This window comes from Penicillium rubens (assembly GCF_028828025.1).
Source record: "Penicillium rubens strain IBT 27055 chromosome Unknown utg000003l_segment0_segment0, whole genome shotgun sequence".
Classification (NCBI taxonomy): Eukaryota; Fungi; Ascomycota; class Eurotiomycetes; order Eurotiales; family Aspergillaceae; genus Penicillium; species Penicillium rubens.
The window spans coordinates 170,637-191,851 of NW_026890601.1; the positions used below are offsets into that span (position 1 = coordinate 170,637).

At 51.1% G+C, this 21,215-nt stretch overlaps 9 protein-coding genes across 9 annotated transcripts; 3 read left to right on the plus strand and 6 right to left on the minus strand.

Annotated features, from left to right (window-relative positions):
- Positions 1-41: 41 nt before the first annotated feature.
- N7525_006253 (Dyp-type peroxidase) lies at positions 42-1,989 on the plus strand (the record flags this gene model as incomplete). The annotated part of the gene is made up of 7 exons (XM_002569234.1): positions 42-85; positions 151-813; positions 881-970; positions 1,024-1,134; positions 1,188-1,279; positions 1,335-1,688; positions 1,745-1,989. 7 exons carry the CDS (start codon positions 42-44, stop codon positions 1,987-1,989), a joined length of 1,599 nt encoding a protein of 532 aa, XP_002569280.1.
- Positions 1,990-2,556: 567 nt separating this feature from the next.
- Positions 2,557-3,721, minus strand: N7525_006254 (S-adenosylmethionine-dependent methyltransferase; the record flags this gene model as incomplete). Its single annotated transcript, XM_002569233.1, has 3 exons — positions 2,557-3,299; positions 3,367-3,624; positions 3,691-3,721. The coding sequence occupies 3 exons, from the start codon at positions 3,719-3,721 to the stop codon at positions 2,557-2,559; spliced, it is 1,032 nt and encodes a 343-aa protein (XP_002569279.1).
- A 486-nt stretch (positions 3,722-4,207) lies between these two features.
- Positions 4,208-5,066, minus strand: N7525_006255 (ESCRT-I subunit protein VPS28; the record flags this gene model as incomplete). The annotated part of the gene is made up of 3 exons (XM_002569232.1): positions 4,208-4,615; positions 4,684-4,920; positions 4,977-5,066. 3 exons carry the CDS (start codon positions 5,064-5,066, stop codon positions 4,208-4,210), a joined length of 735 nt encoding a protein of 244 aa, XP_002569278.1.
- Positions 5,067-5,471: 405 nt separating this feature from the next.
- N7525_006256 (mRNA-binding ribosome synthesis protein NOC2) lies at positions 5,472-7,778 on the plus strand (the record flags this gene model as incomplete). The annotated part of the gene is made up of 1 exon (XM_002569231.1): positions 5,472-7,778. The coding sequence occupies one exon, from the start codon at positions 5,472-5,474 to the stop codon at positions 7,776-7,778; it is 2,307 nt and encodes a 768-aa protein (XP_002569277.1).
- Positions 7,779-8,025: 247 nt separating this feature from the next.
- Positions 8,026-10,454, minus strand: N7525_006257 (uncharacterized protein; the record flags this gene model as incomplete). The annotated part of the gene is made up of 8 exons (XM_061213660.1): positions 8,026-8,587; positions 8,646-8,680; positions 8,739-8,749; positions 8,809-8,877; positions 8,937-9,105; positions 9,166-9,331; positions 9,385-10,223; positions 10,281-10,454. 8 exons carry the CDS (start codon positions 10,452-10,454, stop codon positions 8,026-8,028), a joined length of 2,025 nt encoding a protein of 674 aa, XP_061068091.1.
- A 525-nt stretch (positions 10,455-10,979) lies between these two features.
- Positions 10,980-11,594, minus strand: N7525_006258 (molybdopterin cofactor biosynthetic protein; the record flags this gene model as incomplete). Its single annotated transcript, XM_002569229.1, has 1 exon — positions 10,980-11,594. The coding sequence occupies one exon, from the start codon at positions 11,592-11,594 to the stop codon at positions 10,980-10,982; it is 615 nt and encodes a 204-aa protein (XP_002569275.1).
- Positions 11,595-11,835: 241 nt separating this feature from the next.
- On the minus strand, positions 11,836-13,125 carry N7525_006259 (uncharacterized protein; the record flags this gene model as incomplete). Its single annotated transcript, XM_002569228.2, has 1 exon — positions 11,836-13,125. The coding sequence occupies one exon, from the start codon at positions 13,123-13,125 to the stop codon at positions 11,836-11,838; it is 1,290 nt and encodes a 429-aa protein (XP_002569274.2).
- Positions 13,126-13,321: 196 nt separating this feature from the next.
- Positions 13,322-15,704, minus strand: N7525_006260 (ABC-F family ATP-binding cassette domain-containing protein; the record flags this gene model as incomplete). The annotated part of the gene is made up of 6 exons (XM_002569227.2): positions 13,322-13,693; positions 13,759-14,853; positions 14,904-15,003; positions 15,051-15,243; positions 15,291-15,479; positions 15,536-15,704. 6 exons carry the CDS (start codon positions 15,702-15,704, stop codon positions 13,322-13,324), a joined length of 2,118 nt encoding a protein of 705 aa, XP_002569273.2.
- A 3,495-nt stretch (positions 15,705-19,199) lies between these two features.
- N7525_006261 (bZIP transcription factor) lies at positions 19,200-21,041 on the plus strand (the record flags this gene model as incomplete). Its single annotated transcript, XM_002569225.2, has 2 exons — positions 19,200-20,157; positions 20,218-21,041. 2 exons carry the CDS (start codon positions 19,200-19,202, stop codon positions 21,039-21,041), a joined length of 1,782 nt encoding a protein of 593 aa, XP_002569271.2.
- Between the last annotated feature and the right edge of the window lie 174 nt (positions 21,042-21,215).

Consider the following 21,215-nt stretch of genomic DNA (forward strand, 5'->3'; position numbering starts at 1 on the left):
CAACAATCTGACTTCTATCTTGAACGAATTTCATCTCCAGCATGCCGTCTGAAGTCGACCCCGCCAACATCCAGGGCAGTATCTGGTTAGTATATCACATGCCCTGGGGCTCTCATACAAGCGCATCTCATGCTCACTGGTGATCGACAGGCCCCGTCTCCCCCGGTACTACGAAAGCTTCCTGTTTTTCAAGATGAAAGACCTCGATGACGACGACTACTACACCGCGTTCAAAGAACACTTGAAGAAGCTGGTGGATGACGGCAAGATCACCACTGGCAGCAAGTGCAAGGAATATTTCGAGAGACATGACGGCGTTAATGAGGCCCGGGAAAGGGTGGACACTCGTCCCGAGGATCGCGAAACGTTCAACGCGATCAACATTACCTTCTCCGGCAAGGGTACGAACAAGCTGCTTGGGGGGCACGACAGCCTGAAGACCCAGGACAAGCTGCATGAAAAGGGTATGTACCAGGATATGGTCAACGAAGGGCCCGACGAGACCGAATCCCTGGCCCCCGAGTACCGGCCGCCCCCGAAGTGGTCGGCCAGAAACGACGACTGGCGGTGCGACGGGATGTTCATCGTCGGCGCGCAGCGTGAGGACGAGCTGGAGGCCACAGTCAAGGACCTCAAGAGCTACTTCCACATCGCCGATGATCATACCGTTGACGCCAAGGAGGCCAGCGCGAAGATCACGATGATCAAGAAGGGACACGTTCGCAATGCCGATGGCAAGGCGCAGCGGAGGTTGATTCCCGACGAGAAGGACCCGTCCAAGAAACGCCTGGAGAACCTCCGGGGCAAGGAACAGTGAGTGTTTTCCTGGGAAATCTCGCAGACCACCTTCTCTCTGACCTGTCACCCTGCTTCTGCTTAGTTTCGGATTCGAGGACCATATTTCGCAGCCTGCCATCGAGGGCCTGGACCCGCCACCCAAGGAGGGCGAGCCCCCGGCCATTCCCCCCGGGTAAGTTGGAGCCTTATCCATCCATCGATCATAGAATACTGACGCGTTGCCAGTTTGATATTCCTCAAACGCCGGGGAGACAATACCACGTCGCCGGATTGGGCCAAAGATGGCAGTATGTTAGTCTTCCGCGAGATCGAGGAGAAAGTGCACGACTTCAACGAGTACGGTTTGTTCTAGTCCCCTGCATGAGGGTCAGGCTGATACGGTCCTACAGTTTCGTGAAGTCGGAGTCCGCGAAGATGGACACCTTTAACGACGGCACCGGCGAGAAACTGGCCGCTCATATGATTGGACGATGGAAGAACGGTAAGAATGGTCCTGTCCCCCGTCTAGGAGAATGACTCTAACGTTGCCTGTGCAGGCTCCCCTGTGGAGCTGGACAGCGAGAACTCGGTGGCTCAACATCCCTTTGCCAACAACTTCGAGTACAAGAACCAATATTCCAACCCGAGGGAGATTAAGTGTCCGATTGCCGCGCACATTCGTAAGATGCGCCCTCGCGCCGACCTTTATATCTCGAAAGATGGCGGGGAGGTCTCTGCGCAGACAAACTACTGGAACAACACGAACCTGATCCTGCGTCGCAGCGTCACCTTTGGTCCGGAGATCCAACCGGGCGAAGAGAAGCTGGAACCCTCAGAGCGCCCCAAGCGAGGCATTTACTTCATGTGCTACCAGGGCGACTTGCGGAATGGCTTCAACTTCCTAACGAGTCGTAAGTTCCTATCACTCCACCTCCCTGACCTGCTTGTCCGACGCTAACAACATCAGGCTGGGCCAGCAACGAGGTCTTTTCGGGAAAGAAGGGGTGGGAGATAGTCCCTGGCCAGGACCCCATCGTCAGCCAGCGCAACCTTCCCCAGCACCCGGAGCCCACGTTCGGAATCTACGACGGCGACAAGCCCAATGTGCTGAAAATGGGCTATCTGCCGTGGATCGACCAGCGCGGGGGAGAGTATTTCTTCACGCCGTCGATCGAGGCCTTGCGGGGCAAGTTGGTGGCCGAGTTGGAGTAGGCTATACAGCCGTACCAAGTCTTTAGAATATTCAATCAACCAAGTCTTACAACCAATATCAGAACTAGGCACCCCCGGCAGGGACGCCATCCTCACTTCTCTTATTAGCCCCGTGGTGACTGTGATCCTTCCAGGGAGTGTTCACAGCGCCACCAAAACAAGGGATTGGTTTTTCAGGCGGGATTGAGCTAATAATGGAATAGAGCAGTTGGATGCTATAATGGCAAATCATCATAGTTCACACCCTTGAAGTAGGTGATTCACCGAAATGGTGACACCGACGTCATCGCCACGTGACGGACCTGCTCCTCTTTTCTGTCGACCAACGATGTTCCTCATTCATCAAATTGATGTCTACCGAGGAAAATCATGCGAGAAATTCATCTTCAAGATTCGAATCTGCTAGGCGGTTACATATCTACTGATGACTCTCTGAATCAGATGCAGGGTGCATGCATTGCTCAATAACCAACGTCTAGGAGATCACTATTCTAATCTATCGTGTATCGTTTATTATTCGTCATTTCGTTTGGTCACCAGTCCCAATATGACCCGGCATTACTACCATTATACCTTTTCAGTCCATCCCCAAATCGACCACCAACAGTTGACGGCCAGTGCGCCTCCATCTGCACTCTCCCAGTCATCGTAACCGACCTCCTCGCCCTCCTCAACCACAGCCAGACCCAGCTCGCCCATCCGCTGCCGGAACTCCTTCACCTGCGGCAGATATGCATCTCGTAGCGGCATCTCCACCACGACTCGCGCATCGAGCCCACGGCTAAGCCAGGGTTGAATGGTATCCACCAGCCATTGGGGATGATTGGGCGAGTACAATGGATCTGCGGCGAGAATCACATCAAAATGCTCTTCCGCAGTTGGAAGAGGAGACGGCGCGACTGACCAATCGAGCAAACCGGTGGTCACTGTCGCCCCAGTTCTGTTCAGGAGTTCTACGTTCAAGGCAACGTTGTGGGCGAGATTCGGTACGATCTCAGGCAAGTCGGTGAGGTGAACCGTGGCAGAGTCACCTTGCAGAGCCGCAAAGGAAAGCCCGACCAAGCCTGTTCCAGCACCAAGCTCGAGTGCCCGCAGAGGTTTCTGGCTCAAGGTGGAGGGAGTAGCCGATGCCGAGGGAACAAGTGCTGGTGGCGATCCAATGTTGTGAAGCCGGCGCGAGAGAAGATACGAAGATACCCAGGTCTTCATACCGAGGTTGTCCGCCGTGATTGACGGTTCGTGGAGAGTTAGTGTATATTCTTCGCCGGAGGAGGTGGGCACGTTGAAGATTCGAGACATTGCCGGCATAGCTGGTAGAGAATGAGTCACGGTCAGCGGGATAACAGAATACAGCCAGACAGATGGTGGCCTGCTTACCTGTCCGACCAGACCGTTCACTTAGTCGTGCAGCGGCCGCGTCCCAGATCGCCTCCCGGAGTTCATCGGTCTCGAGCCATGCCAGTTGACTGGCGATGATGGATGTGAGATACCGAGTCACTCCTGCAGGCTGGACCGCGGGGCCTTTGACGACATCGGCGGTGGTGCCAAACGTGCGGGGCTGTAAGCTCAACAAAGCCAAAGCCTTCACGAGATCGGTTCCCGAGGGCTTCTGGTAGAGCTGCGGGAGGTCAAGAACTGCGCTTATCAGTCCCATTATCTTTTGTGGACCGGATGGATCAGAGGGGTAGATTGTGAACTAACCATGTAGAGGCTCATCTGTAGCACTAATCATGGCGATAACTGTATGCTCTCTAGTTGTTGCTGGTAAAGAATGCAAGGCAACAAATTGGCCTCGCAGCCAGGAGAATCGGACGAAAATGTGGCGGAGAAAAAGAAAAATATTCCCAAAGAGGAAAGGCTGGCGCTGCGGTTCCGCGGATTGATTGTCGCCTAGATTATCAGGCATCAAACCATCAAAGAACAGGAATGGTGAAATTGAAGACTTGCTGCAATTGGGAAACAAATAGATGATTGAACGAGAAATAAAAAGAGCAGGGTCAAACAGCATATACACACCACTTAAGTTGGATGCAGCTCGAGACATAGTCTATGCCCATGGATAGTCGTACTTATACAAGAACACTCGATCCAAAACAAGCAAGACTGGGTATATTTAGCTAGCAATCACTGATGATCATGTCAATACATAAAAACATAATGGTATCTCTACTGTCCATATGAACGCCTTGCCGGGGCACCAAGTAAATGATTCTCCAAATCAGTTCAACGTGGCCTTGAAGCCCTGATAAGCCTGTTCAATATCAAATGCAAGTTCACGTGCTTGGTCCTCGCTCAATTCCTCAGTAGCTCGCATTTGATTTAATGCGATCAACCACTGAATGATCTTGCCGCGGTCTTCGAAATCAGTATCTGTTACCTTGTTCACAGACTGAATCACCTCTGATAAAAGTGGATGCAGTGCATCCTTGGATACCATGTTGAGCTTCAATGCATCGAGGAAGGTAATGAAGTTTTCGGTTGCTGCCAGAATGAGACTCCCCGAGGCACCGCCGGCGGGACCCGTCGCCGTTGCACCCATACTAGAGCTTGCTCCGCCGTGAGAAGCTTGCTCGACTGTGGCTGGAAGACCAATGCGCAATCGCTCCGTGGCTCGTGGGCATTCTAGCTATATTGTGCATCTGGCGTCAGAGATGTGTTGAGGTTTGCGGGGTAAAATGGAGAGGGAACACTCACCCCCCACGTCCGTTTGAACGTTTCCAGATTCACAAACTCCCGCGATACTGCCTCATCTCCAAGACTGGACTTGTATTGCTTCAATAGCCGTGTGCATGTCTCGGTATACTCTGCCTCGGTGACCACGTCCTTGATGTATGCTTTCTCGAGTCCATCAAGGGTGACAATGATGCTGTATATTTCGGCTAGGGATTCATATAAGTCACGTTCGACTGAGCTGGATGCTAGTTTGACTTCCTAAGACATGTGGCATTAGTGAATATGACTATCAATGCGGAGACAAGGATCCATACTTCATCGAGATTGATTGTGGCTGACCGGGCGGGATTGGGTGTGTAGCTGTACGGGGTCGGCGCATAAGGAAGTGGGCGCTGCGAGTACATTTTTGGAAACTTTCTCGCTATGTGCAATAATTGTCAGTTGTCAGTTGTCAGTTGTCAGTTGTCAGTCGTAAGTCCCGAAGGGTTTCCGGTTCTGATTACATAAGTAGGCCTGAGCTCCAGAGGGGTATTTTGTTACATACAAAATACCTACCCGTGGACATGTACCTACATATGTACCTATATACGTATATAGGTAGATACCTACAAGGATAACCATACGTACCTAGGTAGGTACGGCCTTCACTGCTAATCATGGGATGATGGGATTGTCTGGATGTTATCCGATGCCAAAAGCGAAGGCGGTCTGAAGAGCGGACCCGCCGATTTTCTCCCCAATTTTTTTTTGGCCAGCCATTTTCCGACCAAGCTACACTTGCAGACTCTTTTCTGCATCAATCTCTCAAAATGGTTGGAGCCAAAAAATCGACCAAGAAGTTCGTGCAGAACCGTCTGCCGGATGTTCTTGAGCGACGCAAAGCCAATGCCAAGATCAAGCAGAGACACCAAATGAACGACAAGCGCAAGGAAAAAAATGCTGCTCGCCGCGCCGAAGCCGAAGCCGCCGCAGAGAAGGACCCGGAGGACCTGAAGAAACAAGATGCCTTTTCCGAAATGAACGTCGACGACTTTTTCGCTGGTGGCTTCGATATTCCCGAAGAGAAGGGAAAGAAGGCCAGCAAGAAGGATACCACCCCCAAAATCGGCAAGCGCAAGCGCTCAGAAGATAAGGCACATGCAGATGCTGAGGCTTCTGAGGGCGAGGGTGACAGTGACGACGCGGACAGTGCCGATGCTTACGACGAGCACAAGGATCAGCTGGAGTCATTGAAGGAGAAGGACCCCGAGTTCTACAAATACCTCAAGGAAAATGATTCTGAGCTGCTCGAGTTCGGTGAGCAAGGCGATCTTTCAGAGGTTGATGCACTGAGCGAAAGCGAAGAACCCGAAGACGAGGGACCAGCCAAGAAGAAGAAGAAGAAGTCGAAGAAGGAAGAGGAGGAGCCAGAGGATGAGACCTTGACTATTGAGATGGTCAAGAAGTGGCAGAAGTTGATGGAGGAGCAAAACTCGATCAGAGCCATGCGCCAGGCTGTTCTCGCTTTCCGTGCGGCCGCCTATGTCAATGACCCCGAGGCCCCCGAGCAAAAATACACCATCTCCGACAAGAATGTGTACCACCAGGTTCTTGTCACGGCCCTCAACACCATCCCCAAGGTCTTGGCCCATCATCTTCCCGTTAAGGAGAGCGCTTCTGGCAAGATCAGGGTGTCATTGGATTCGAAGAAGTTCAAGACCCTCACACCTCTGATCAAATCGCACACTGCTTCAGTTCACCAGCTTCTGGTTAACTTGTCCGATGCATCCACACTCAAGTTGACCCTCGCGTCAATTGAGCCCATGCTGCCTTACCTTCTTCAGTTCCGTAAGGTGCTGAAGACACTCGTCAAGATTGTCGTCGGAATTTGGGCTGATGTGTCCACTGCCGATGCTACCCGTATCACAGGTTTCTTGATCCTGCGCCGCCTTATGGTTCTGGGAGATGCAGGTATCCGGGAGAGTGTGCTCAAGGCCACCTACGAGGGTGTTGTCAAGGGTAGCCGCAACACAACGGTGCACACGCTAGCAGGCGTGAACTTGATGAAGAACTCCGCAGCCGAAATCTGGGGCATTGACCAGAACGTCTCATACACAGCAGGATTCTCCTTCATCCGTCAGCTTGCTATGCACCTGCGCAAGAGCATTACCAACACCTCCAAGGAGTCCTACAAGACCATTTACAACTGGCAATACGTGCACTCGCTGGACTTCTGGTCCCGAGTACTTTCGCAGCACTGCGATGGCCTTGTCGAGGCTCAAGTCGGCAAGCAGTCCGCTCTCCGTCCCCTCATCTACCCCGTCGTGCAGATCACCCTAGGCGCCATGCGCCTCATCCCAACCGCCACGTACTTCCCTCTGCGCTTCCAATTGACGCGCTCCCTGCTCCGTATCTCCCGCGCCACAGGCACCTACATCCCGCTCTCAGCTTCACTCCTCGAGGTCCTGACCTCAGCGGAGATGCGCAAGCACCCCAAGTCCAGCACGCTTAAGCCCTTGGACTTCAACACAGCTATCCGCGCCCCCAAATCTTACCTGCGATCGCGCACTTACCAGGACGGCGTTGGTGAGCAGGTCGCCGAGCTCCTTTCCGAGTTCTTCGTTCTGTGGTCCAAGCACATTGCGTTCCCGGAACTGTCTGTGCCCGTCATTGTCTCCCTCAAGCGCTGGCTGAAGCAGGTCTCTGCCCGCAGCGGTGGAAACAAGAATGCCAAGATCAACCAGATGATCCTGCTGCTCGTGCAGAAGGTTGAGACCAATGCCCGCTGGATCGAAGAGCGCCGTCTTAACGTCACTTATGCTCCCCGCAATCGCTCTGGCGTTGAATCTTTCCTCAAGGATGTTGACTGGGAGACTACCCCTGTCGGTGCGTTCGTCAAGACGCAACGCAAGCTGCGTGCGGAGCGTGCTGCTGTCCTCGAAGAAGGTCGTATTGAGGAAGAGAAGCGGAGACAGGAGGCGAAGAAGAACGGCGGGGAGGATGAGGATATGGGTGGTGTTGCTGGCAGTGATGATGGCAGTGAGGATGAGGACGAGGAGGAATTGGAGAGCGAGGAGGAAGCTGAGATCGAGAGTGAAGATGAGGACGAGGATGAGATGGAGATGGAGGACGAGTAGGTCGTCTAGTTTTTTGTTAATTTGTATATCTCCTTGTTCCACGTCCATGTCCATCTACATTCATACGGTTATTGCATATGTCTACTTTCTTTTTACCAGGATACACCATGGGTAGTTAGTCCTACAAGAGAATTTATTACCTTCAAAACTTCATATCATCATATGTTTCATAAATCCACGCTCTCTAGAACAGTCTAAACACTAAATTAGCATGCAAAAGGGGTATATCGAACCACCATCTGAACACCTAAACAGACCCAACAGGTCCACGCTCCTGAGCCCAAGCCCTAGACCTATCCCTCCGCATAGCAGCATCCTCCTCCTCCGCCCAAGCCAAAGATTCACTGGGCAACATAATAGCCTTATCAATAGCCACCGGCAAACCACGATGTCTACCACGCAAAGCCACAGCAGCAAGAATCAACTTGCTAATAGTATGCCACGCGCCGCAGAACGAGTAATTTTTCCCAGGGAACCCAAGACTAACACCCACACATCCGTAGGCAGAGACAACCTCGAAGATAATATTGAAGGTGGAAAAAGCCACGGGCTGAGACTCATAGTGGTCTGACTCGGCGATGGCGATAAAGAACACCGCCAGCGCGATCCACCACAGATCATGGCTGAGCTGGGAGCGGAGTTGCTGGTGGACGAAGTAGCCGCGCGAAGTCTCCGACAGACCTGGACGGCCAAGATGGTGTCGGATTAGGTCCATTGCTACGTTGCTGCGACTTGTGTTTGCTGGCGAGTCGGGGGTCTCGTCATGTGCGTAGATCCCTAGCGAGCGTTCTTCATAGACGTTCGTGTTGCTGTGTGGGTGGTTAGATCGCGGCTTCTTGACGTGTGTTGATTCCACGAGGTACTTACCGCATCGTGAGCGTTACTGGGTACGCGGAGACGTACTGGGTGAGTTGTTAGTTAGGGGTTCGGTTTATGGGGTATGAGACTGATATGTCCTACCATCATGAGTACTAGAGGTTATGTTAGTATGATGATCTTTCGGTCCAGCGAGGATATTGAATTCACTTACCATAGAGAACCAAGAGACCCTGGTGGAGATCGGCAATGGTCACAACGTAGAATCCACCAGCGCGTACCGCTTTACTCGAGATAATTCGTTAGCTTGAGTCGAATATGACGCTGTTGCGGTTGACAAACCTAGGGCTTGAAACAGTCCATCCAACACACGATACTCGGTAGGAAGACTCTCGATGTCCTCGTTTCCAATAGACAGTAGCTCAAATGCCGCCCAGTCGATACCGTTCAGAATGATAATCGTGCCGAGCAGATACCACGTATGGCGAGCAGGGAAGAGATTCGTATAGACCTGGATTCATGATAAGTGTCTATATTCGGCAAGCCATTAGAATAATGCAACAGGACTTACCCTCCGAGGATGCTCCAGTATGAAATCAAGAGTTATGCGCCATGACTGCCACTTCGGCCGATCGGGAAGCATGGCCCTCATAGTCCAGATAATGAACCGCAGGAAGCATGGGAAGAGGGTGTTCCCAGCGAGAATCAGCAATCCCATTGTGAGAAGAGGGTAAGCTCTAAACAAGGTTAGCAAGCTTGGCTATGAGAAATGATGGTCTAGACCACCTACCTCAACTGTAAAGCGGTCATGTTAGTATCCAAGAGCGACATGCCGCTGTTCACGAATGCAGAAACAGCAAAGAAAGCACCCGTCCAGAACGGCGAGAGGCCGTTCGCGCGCGTCACGGCGGGATCATTAGCTTCCAGCCAGCCACCGACACCGATCATGCCGAACACAGTAAACAGGATGAAGTAAAGGAACACAATCACGGATAAAAACGAGACAGCCTTATACTCCACACCACCTAGTTCATCACGCTCAGCAGGGGTGAGATCGTGGAACTGGGAGTTGCGGGACACAAGGCCCTTGGAGGCCATGTACTTCTGTGTACCACGGAGAATCCCCTTAAAGCCAGACACAGAATCCTTTGCGACCAAGGGCACATTGGGCACTGCATCGCGGGGGTGGTTATTCAGATCAGGTCTCGCCCCGATGCCAGCCATGGGGAAGACTCGGTGGTGATGGTGACGGGGTGTGCCGCCGATGGTTATTTGGTCGTCTTCCACCCACGGCTGTTCATTGCGAGATGATGACTCCCCTGGGGTCACTTGGACCAGCAGATGTGTCTTTGGGCGTGGTTTACAGCCCTGTCCTTCGGTGCTCTCGCCGGGTAGATCAGTTCCAGTGCTTTCATTCGCAGGCACCTGGTCCCTGGTCTGCAGTTCAACTTCTGAGTGGTGACGAGTAGACCGCTCTCTTTCCCGTTCATCGGAGACACCCTTGAACTTTGCCTCGAATGCCCTTTTACGTACTAGAAGCACAGTGAGGGAAATGAGAACGGCATGGCCCAAAATAAGCAAGGTGAACAAAACTGCTTGTTGGAAGCTGTTTAGAGCCGACAGATCCACCTATTCGTCGAGTTATTAGCCTACGATATAGCCATATATGGGGGGCTGCGTCAATACCGTATTCAATCCAGCACCGGTCATAGCACTAACGCACATGAAAATCGAGTCCACATAGGCAACGCTCCGCCATGACGTCGAGGTCAGGTAGAAAATGATACTGGCGATTATGCTTGTAGCAATGAAATAGAAATAGTGTAGCGTCAAGAAATTCAAGGGCGGGCACAGTGCCATTATGATCCTCCCAGTCTTCCTCCGCCACTGGCGGACTGCATAAAGCGGTTAGTTGGGTTCATGACGAGCAGCTCAGGCGCACATACGGATTAGCAGTGTATGCATTTTAATTTGACGACATAATTCAACATAATTCGCCAGCGTTGGTAAAGCGTAGTTCGTGTTGTGTGCTAAATTCTTGGCTGTTGAGGCGTCGAACTGAAAACGAAGTTCTGCAGGATTTTCAAGAGAACCCACACAACACAAGAGGTCTCGAATGGACACGACTAACGGCCTCAAACAGAAGGATACATAAGATTTATTATATGAACGAGGAAAAGGTAAAAATATGAAACCCCAACTGAAACGCTAGCCCATTCGAGTACTTGGAGAATTTAAACGGTCAGCCCATAGGGCTGATCGCGGATAGGTAGATCACCTAAACCTAGGCAGGGTTATTAGGGCTATTGAAGAACATTATATAGTACATCCCCTTTACTACATATCGAATGATAACTCTACACTCTACACCAACTACATACAAGCTTATTCCCGTACCCAATGCCCACTCTTCCCACCCTGTTTCTCCAACAATCGAACAGAATCAATCACCATCCCCTTATCCACAGCCTTGAGCATATCGTAAACCGTCAAAGCAGCACCCATAGTAGCCGTCATAGCCTCCATTTCCACCCCTGTGCGACCAAAGCAGCTGACCGACGCAACGACATTCATGGCGCCGTGATCCCTGTTCTGCCCGGGCTCAACCAGTTCCACGCTGACCTCGACCCCGGTAATACCAATGCCGGGATGGCAAAGAGGCACAATATCGGGCGTCCTTTTTGCGGCCATGATACCCGCGATCCGGGCAACGCTGAAGACGTCGCCTTTGTGCGTGGTCTGACCTTCGCGGAGGATTTCCCAGGGTCGTGCGTTTGAGAAGGAGACGGTGCAGGCGGCTGTGGCGACACGCTTTGTTTCGGGCTTTTCGGTGATCTGGGTCATGTGTACGGTCTTAGATGGTGTGAGGTGAGGGAGGTCGGCGTCTGAGGTTGTGGGTAGAGAGCGAGATCGGCGAGGAATACAGTCATCGGTCTCTGGTTTAGAGCGCCCAGAGTGGTAAAGACGCCTTTGGGAAGCTGCAGGGAGGTGCGGAAGCATATGTACTGGTATGGTTGACCAGGAGTGAGACCCTAAACCCCATGGTTTTGGTTTATTATCTAGTTCATCTATCAGCTTGGTGATTCAGTGAATAAGTCCAAATACATCAATTGCATGTATACATGGTATCAAGTAAGATCCCGCCAATTTATGATATCCAAAAGAGATGTTCATCCGGGATGATTTACAGGTCGTAAAGCGTTTCCGATCATGAAGAGAAAAAGGAAAAAAAAGAAGATAACTACCCACCAATCAGGATCATAGGGCGGTTCTTCATGTCCTTTAGTTGCTCCATGCCGGCGTGTTTCGCCTTCTTTCGTTTCACAGCCATGCCGATAATGTCAAGAATCTCACGCTCACGCTCATTGACCAAGCCGCCTTCGTCACTAAGGCGTGCTGCATTTTGTACTGTTTCCAACAGCTGCAGATTGTTCATTGCATCCACGTCAATTGGGTTCCCACCGTTCTCCTTACGAATGATATCCCGCAAGGAGACCTCGGAGTTACCGAACAGGCAGACTTTGAGATTCCCGTCGCTAGTAATGCGTAACCGGTTGCAGGTACCACAGAAGTTGTGAGTCATGCTCGTGATAAATCCCACGCGGCCTTCGAACCCAGGAACACGGTATGTCTTACTGGTGTCATTCTTGTGGTCGGCCACCTTTTCGAATGCGGGATACTTCTCTCGGATGACAGCTAGCATCTCCTGATAAGAGAACATCTTTCCCTGGTTCCATTTGTTCCCGCCGAAAGGCATATATTCGATGAAGCGCACTTCAATCGGTTTCTCGCGGCCCAGCTCCACAAATGGGAGGATCTCTCGGTCATTCATTCCCCTCATGACAACGCAATTGATCTTCAGCTTGATCCCTGCACCGACTTTATTCATTTCCAGAATGCGGTCGACGCTCTTCATCACAGCATCGAACCCCTTACGTCTTGTCATGATCTGGAACTGGAACGGATCCAGCGTGTCGAGGCTGAGATTGACTCCTGTCAGCCCAGCTTCCACCATTGGGTCCAATTTTCGATGTAACGAGATCCCATTGGTTGTCAAACACAGTTCCCGAAGCCCATTTTGTCGTAGCTTGCCAATGTCCTGCATCAACGGCACGATGTCTTTGCGGACGGTCGGTTCCCCACCGGTTAATCGGATTTTTGTCACACCCTGTGAAACAAATAACGAGGACAGGTATAGAATCTCTGGGGACGTAAGCAGTTTCGCAGAGGGCGAAAGGTCTATGCCTTCCTCGGGCATGCAGTACAGACACCGAAGATTGCACCGTTCCGTGACGCTAATGCGCAGATAGTCATGTTGGCGATTGAAGGTGTCGGTGAGGAATTCGGAAAAGGGCTTCGCAGACTTGAGTGTGGACAGTCTAGAGGGTTCAGTTGAGGGAGGAGGGGGAAATCCAGCGGGGACGGTGGCGTTGGGTCTTGATGCGGCATGAGTGCTCTGGGGTCGAATCTGTACGGGCCACTGACGGGCCACCCTAGGGCAGGATACAATTCGCTTGCACAAGCCAGCCATGAGGAAGTTATTTCAATTCAAATGTTGCATGTTGGCAAATATATATGCAAGCGCGGTCCTCCGCGGAGGAATGAGGGGAAGGTGTCTCTTATCGCACATGCCGTTCGGCGGGCTCCGTGCTGAGTCATCTTCAATTGGTGACCTCAGAATCAACTCACATTACATGGCCCTATTCTAGATGAGGTATGTACACCAGCTAATCTATCGTCCCTAACAACTTCTCCACTCGCTTCACCAAGCTCTTTTCGAACTGCTCCACCCCATCCTTCTGTTCGTTCATCTTGCCCTGTTTAATCACATAGACCGACCGACGTCTTGGCGTTTCCTCGGTCTCTTCCTCCTCCAGCCCTTCGAAATCTTCATCGAGTTTGTGCTCAGTGTCACGCTTGCCCTCGATTACGGATCGAACAAGGAAACGGTCGTGTGAAATTAGAAGCACGGCACCATTGAAGGAGGAGAGAGCCGTAGCTAATGCAGTGACAGTGTGGAAATCTAAATGCGTGGTGATTTCATCAAGAATGAGAAGCTGTGGTGCAGTCCAGACGATTCGAGCCAATGCAAGGCGGACCTAAATTTGCCAATATTATTAGCTTACCTCAACTGTTCCATGTCGATCTTTCGCATTTCACATACCAATTGTCCACCTGACAGTTTGGCGATGGGGACATCAGATGCAATACGACCTGCTAACCCCATCGAGGCGAGTAGACCTCTGATTGCGCCCTCATTCAGGGATCCTTCGGTCTCAATAGTCAATAAGCCCAGCGCAGTTAAACTAGGCTCGCCTCGGCCACGCTCTTGCAGCTCTTCCACAGAATGCTGGCTATAGTAACCCACTTTCAGCCGGGAGTGGGTCGATACCTTGCCCTTGGAGGGAGATACCTGCCCCGTCAGAACACGGAGCAGGGTCGTCTTCCCCGAGCCATTGAGACCCATAATCCCGACACGGTCACCTAGGTGAACGACCAAGTTCACGTCGTCCAGGATGACGCGGTCGGTTTTCTTGTACTGGAAAACAATACCCTCCAGCGACACCAACGGTCCAGGGAACCGCAACTCCGTCGCATCGGGCAGACTCATAGTCGCGCCCTTCTCATCTGTCGGGACCTCGATCTCAGCCCGATTGTGGGCATGCCATCCGACTAGATCACGGTTCAGCTTGAAACGCCCCCCGCTCGCGCTAACCTGAAGACCCATCCGATCATCGACTTTCTTCTGTCGCGACTTCGCTTGTCGCAGCTTGTTTTCATCATTAGTCTTCTTCCCAACCTTCATATTCTCCCGGATACTGGCTTCCATATGCGCAACCTGCCGCTCTTGAGCCTCTTTCATGCGCCCCAGGTAGAGCTTCTGTTCCTCGAAATCATGCTCATACGCAGAGAGGTTCCCTCGGAAATACGTCAGTTTCTGATCTCGGAGGATGACAATTTCCTCGCAGACAGCATTGATGAAATCTCTGTCGTGTGAGACCAAGACGATGGTTGTTTCTGATGTGTCGCGGAGTTGTTTCAGGTAGTTCTCCAGCCACACTACTCCCAGAAGATCCAAGAAGTTGGTCGGCTCGTCGAGGATCATGATGTCGGGATCTTGGACCAAAACGCTGGCTAGCATACATCGCATACGCCAACCTCCTGAGAGCGTAGAGACTTTCTTCTCGAGTCCGTCTTCTTTGAAGCCGAGACCAAGGAGGACACGACGAGCTTGTTGCTCCATATCGGCAAGTTTCATCTGGTTTCACGTTAACGGAGTAAGTAAATAGCCACCGTTCAGAGGCTTACATCTTCAAGTTGGGACTGTAGGGTTTGTAATGTCTCGGCGGCAGCTTGGGTATCGGCCTGGACTGCCTCCGCATCTATGGCGTCTACATCCTGGGACAACCTGACAGGAGTCAGATATAGTCAATAGCGCGAATGGATGCAACTGACATTTCCGATGTAGCCTCGAGCTTCCCCTCCGCAGCCTTCAAGTCTTTCCTTGCTTGTAGACCTCGAGCACCGCTTTTCAAGCTTGCGTTCTTGTGTGCCAGGAAGAGATGCTTTTCTGCTTTCTGGTGTCGTATTTTACGGATCGCCCACACGGGCTGCATTGGATCTTCAGTCTCAAAACTCTTCGATAGAACTTGGATGGTCAGTCGAGTACAATTCCAATTGAAGAGGTGTACTAACATTCCGCCATCCGAACAGCCTCGTTCCTCGTTTCATCACTGCTGAGAACAGCTTCCAAAGCAGTTTTGTCTCGATTAGGGTCTTCGCCGAAAGGTTTGTCATCATGTTCGTCCGTCTGCTGCAAGATCGCCATGCGAGTCGAATGCGGGATGCCAGGGATGAGTTTCTCTGCCATTGCCCGGAGGAGCGCTGCTAAAATCAATATACTGAGGTTTGTAAATGGTACATGCGGAGATCTATCTCACTTGACTTCCCAGTTCCGTTGCGACCTATCAACCCATAGTGAATGCCTGCCTTGAGTCGTAGGTGCCCGTCGGAGATGAGCTCTCTCCCTGCAGCCTTGGCCTTTGATTTCCCTTTGGTCTTTGATTTCGATGCATCTTCGATAGATCCAGGTGGAGATGATGTGACCATAATATTTAATCCATCCACATCGATCTGTCAATAAATAAATTCCAGCGTTAGTGGTCATCTGGATGCTTGTTGTGGCTACCTATACCTCCTGCGAAGGATTATCATCTAGCAGATGAAATCGTGTCTGCTTGCACGTTGCCAGAATTGTCGGGGCAGAAGTCATATCTTCAGAAAATTGGAGTCCTTGGTCTTTGGGTTACTTTCGCCAGAGTCCAAGTGTTAGATATCTGAAGGGGTTCCCGAAACAGGTTCAGGCGAAGTTCATATAAAATAACCAGCAAGGGTAACCACGTCACTCGAGCCCTTACACAAGATCCAAGTGCGCCACTCTGATCCGTTAAACCTCTCTTTCCTCGACTCACCGGATCCAACATGAACAAATTGGACGCTGCTGGACGACCGTTCTGGGGTCGGGGTCCGAAAGAGGAATAGTTCAGTGCCTGAGGCAGTTACTCACATTCCTTGGCGGAGTCCCTCTTTGCATCATTGTGCTCGTATTTGCCATATGAGTTATTTAGTCGGAAAATCATGAGAGGTCATACTTATATGCATATAAGTATCCTTTGCCCCAAAGTGACTCATTCGGATTTTGTGTGGTGTTGTGATTGATCTAACTGAACTAAAAATATATATCGGGGGAACAGTGCATCCCTGCACCACTAGAAATCTAAAATAATCAGATTCTTTCCTATTATTCCCTTAGACATCTTGGAAATCTTGAGAATTCCATTCGACCAAAAGCCTACAATGGCAGTGACCGGGAACCTTACAATATTTTCAAATGAGGACGCCTGGATCTAGGTTCTCGAGGGCTAGCCCTATATCATGATAGCATCTTATCAACGTTAACGCCCCGACGTCAGCAAAGTGAAAAGTAGAAGTCCATAGCGACACTTGGATGTGCTCCATCTTGCTCCAGGTTCCAGAGGACTGGGGAACACGAGGTTGAGTCCTCGAATATCCAAACAAGCAAAGTCTAGACCGATTAAAACTTCCAGTCGAGCACCCGACTGCAACACAGCCAGAATTATACTCGTTGTCTACGACAAGGTGTAATCTAGATCTAGACCTTAATTTCTGTATCTCCACAAAAGCGCTCAAGAGTCTCGAACAAGCTCACACTTATTTCGAATTTGAGCGGGCCTGATGAGTCGTCAGACAACCGGAAAGCAGACCCGTTGCCAGGGTTTACAGTGAAGGGCCTTGAAGACCTGGGAGATCAGGGCATGGCGGGTCTCGATAGCAGGAGACGTCAGACAACCAGACAATAGGGTCGAGGGAACAGATCTAGTCTAGACTTATGTGATTGCGTTAAGAAATATTGAGGCGTAGGTGACATACGTAAGTAATGCGCGGGGGCGAATATGGCAGAGTCACTTTTCGTACCAATTCCACGGGAATCAGTTATGCATCTTCGGGCAAATATGATCGTTGACAAAGGAGTGATTACCGGGCGTGGATAGAGATTGAGCCGGTGGCCTAGATCCACTGTTCAAGACTCGGGACAGTTTGATCAAAGATCCGCATAAGAGGCGTTCCTGCAGAAACTTCAAATGTATATATATAGTTCGGCTCTGAGTTAGTTGTTATCGTTTACGTGTGGGCATTATCGACCTTAGCGAAATGCCGTACCTGAGTTTTTCTCTAACGTCTATTTTTAAGAAGGAAAAAGCTACTGCCTCCTGTTAGTGCGGTTGTTGTGGCTGAGGCGCAGAATTAACTAAGCCTCTTTGCACGCGGTCACTCTACGCTAATCCAAGTCAGCCCTAAATAGTAGATCGAGAGGATCGCTGGCCACGAAAAAAGCGGGCTGTCGAAGAGTCGAGACTCAGGGGAAAGTCGATTCTTTGGTTGAGAAACAAAAAAGGGGTGATGAGTTACTCCACCGAGTCTGCCCTGTCTCCCATAGTGTTTCGTCTTGTTAAGTGTTAAGGTTCAGGGGCAATCCAAATAGGCAAGTCTATAGAAATGAAGAAAAGTTCTACTCCGTAGGGTGCCAACCTTGGAATCCAAAGGGAAGGACCTCGGAGATCAGCTGGAAGAGATTTAGTGTTTGATAGGGTCGGACCAGCTAGCCTGATTGAGAATAGCTCGCCCCTCACGTGCGCGGACATCCACCGAGAATCACAAAACTATTCCATGGGATCCTTTGTTGCCGACCCGCTTCAACTCTAGAAAAGCTTATTGCGATTCCTAAGTGGGAGCACGAGAGGACAGGATTCCCCAATCTAGTTCTCTGACTGGTTCGCTGTGGTTTAGCCGGTACAGGGGCCTGTCTCGATTGGCTGTATATGGCCTGGCGAGACGCCAGCATACGCACATGCTGGTTTCGATGAAACAAGGGATTTTGTCAATACGTGGGAAAATGCAATATGCACCCTGGATCACAATCTGCTTGGAATATGTGTGTATCTGTCCACGGGTATATTGTATGTATGTTGTACGAAGTATTTTGTAGAAAGTACAGAGTACAACATACGTACGGAGTATTTCCAAGAGAAAGGTGGACTCTACATAATATCCCATGAGAGCCCACCACTTGGCGCACTGTCGCTAAAACCAAAGTAAATAGTAATTGGCTCAGCCCCGAAAGCCGTTAGCTGCGGTGATAGTCACTCTTAGTCTGAACAAGGTTGGTAGGTTATTATTATTATAATTTTTTTTTGGAAGATTGAACTCTCCTAAACACATGAGAAATTCTCTCGTCTCTCTAGGTGATCCAATTCAACTATGAAGTCAACGGGAATGCAACATTTACTAAAGCGGGCTTGGATAAACAGCCCTGGAGAGACATGGCACAGCCACTTGCGTCACAAAAGGGACAAAATAGATACATTTACAATACCATACACCTGAAACACACTCTAGCCCTGGCAAGTTTGACCGGATGGCCAATGGGATCGGATGGTTCCTGCCCTGAGATTGGCCCACTTCGAAGGTTTTAGCCGGCAAAAGTATTAACAGGGGAGTTCTGTGGTTATTGGATGCCTAGTAGGCTATCACATATCAAGATTTAGAGAAAGGCTTTAAGCAATTGATTTATTGTTATAGAGTAGGACATATTGGGAAATAGATGAAGCATATAACTACATATGTATGTATACCTAGGTATATTGTATGTTACTGTATAGATCTGCCCAGGTGAACATCTGGAAAACATTCCCTGGATACGGTATGGTAAACAAGCCCCGTCGAGTGGCAATCCAGCCAATCACGGGATCGCATTCCTCAGGCCCCCGCTGACTCAGAAAGGACGCGCAAGCCCCTGTTGCTATTCCGGAACACTTTGTCCCTTTCCCCATCTCACTTCCAATTTCATGATCCATCTAGATCCAAATCCATATTCTACTAGACCTTCGTTTTTCGGATCCGTTTTATTCATATATTTGCCCTCTTTATCTCTCGTTCATCTATCTCACTTATTATATCTAGCTCACGCCATATTTTACGCCATACCTACCCCCCTGCACAGTCGAGGGGCTTATTCAGATCACCATGGCGACTCTCGCAGAAAACCCGATGCAACCAGTTGCCAACTATGACCAAGATCTCGACTCATTCATCAACTTCGATCAACTCACCTACACATCCGACCCCTCCCGCTCAAAGGTCATGGTCAGCCAGCCCTCGGTCGCAAGCACCGAGTTCAGTGCCAGTGACGCCCGCAGTGCCAGCTTCGCTTCAAGTGGCCAGTCTCCCCTCGCATTCCAGGCCCCAAGCCACCAGTATGATGAACACAGACAACAGACCGGTCTCCCACCCGGTGCTTTGTCCATGTCCTACAGCCAGATCCCGATGGGCTTCAACAATGGTCAAGGATTTCCTGTGAACGCTGACGTGTATGCTGGTCATCACATGAAGCGAGAGGACGCACAATTCGACTTCAACACCGCACCAGGCCGTAACCCGTCGGAGATGGAGATTGATCCCGAAAACATGAATCCCTCGCCATATTTCTACCCGACAAACCCGGGGAACAAGGGCCAATATGTCGATCCCAACGCCCTCGGAGGCCATGAGCTGGTTCAGGCTGGTCCGTCCACGCAGGTCGGTCGTATGTACCCCGGCATGCATCAGCAGCAGGCTGCGATGGCCAAGGCCCAGCAACAAAAGCAGAATGAGATGGTCCGCCCTGAGATACAGCAGCAGCGTCCGGATCAAGTTCCCGATGCTATGCCTCAGGCCCGCGGTCCTCGCAACCCGGACCCCGTGGTCGAAGAGCGTATCTCTCGTCTACTCCAGCAGATGCGGCAGAATGCCATTGCCAATGGCGAGGGCTCCCCCAGTCCATCTAGCGGTATGCCACAGATGGCCAAGGCCCGGAAGGATGAGGCCGATATGGATGAAGATGAGCGTCTTCTGGCTAGCGAGGAGGGTAAGAAGCTCAGCAGCAAAGAGCGCCGCCAGTTGCGAAACAAGGTTTCCGCTCGCGCTTTCCGATCTCGCCGCAAGGGTATGACCATCTGAACAACTGACTATGTGTAGTGTCCCTTTTGCTAACGCCTCCCACTAGAATACATTGGTCAGCTCGAAAGCGAGGTGGCCGCTAGAACCAACGAGGCCCACGAGGCTCGCCTTCAGAACCGTGCTCTCTACGAAGAAAATGCCCGCCTGAACGACTTGGCCCGCATGCTTTTGGGATCTCCTCACTTCTCCAACTTCCTGAACGACATGGGTGACACTATGCCAGCTCAGCCCCAGCAGCAACCTCAACAGCAACCTCAGCAACAACAACCAGCCCAGCAGGCTGCACCCCAGCCCAACATGCAGGCTATGCCCAAGGATACGAACGCCAACCGTGGCCAGGAGTTCCAGATGCAGCAAAACCCCCAGGCCAACATGGTCATGGTTCCCAACCAGGGTATGGACCCCTCCAGCATGGCCATGAACACCGCCGGCTGGAACTCGGGAATCGACATGAACTACGGCAACACTCCCGTTTTTGCTGTGATGGAGGTTCCCGAGGGCCCGGCCCTGGATGCCGAAGTGTTGTCCGGAAAATCCTCTTCCTTCAGCATCCCCGAGAGCCCCAAGAATGAGGCTCCTGTTGTCGACAGTCCCGCTAGCGACTCAACTAGTCAGTCTGATATTGGTGTTGCGAACCCTGATGTCGAGATTGATGAGTCTGATCCTGCATTTGCTCTCTTTGTTGATTCTCCTCCCCCCACTGCTGATATCGCCTTCGAAGGTGTTTCGAACGAGAAGACTGCCCAGTTCACACTCGTCGTTGACGACTATGAGGTTAGCGATTCGGCCAAGAGAACCTTCAATGCCCTCTGCAACAGCATCGACGCTGCCTTCGAGCGTGTCTCAGCTGTCACGTCCCACCTTCAGTGATTCCCCATTAGCGTCCTGCCCTTTCGGCCTTTATTTTCTTTGTATATGTGATCCCTCGTTTCCTTCTCGCCATCGTCATCGCCTTGTGACTATACACCACGGTGAAACCTCCTGCCATATTTTGCGAATCATCGGGGGTGTTGCTTCTTTCTTTTGTCTTTTCCAGATGCCCTG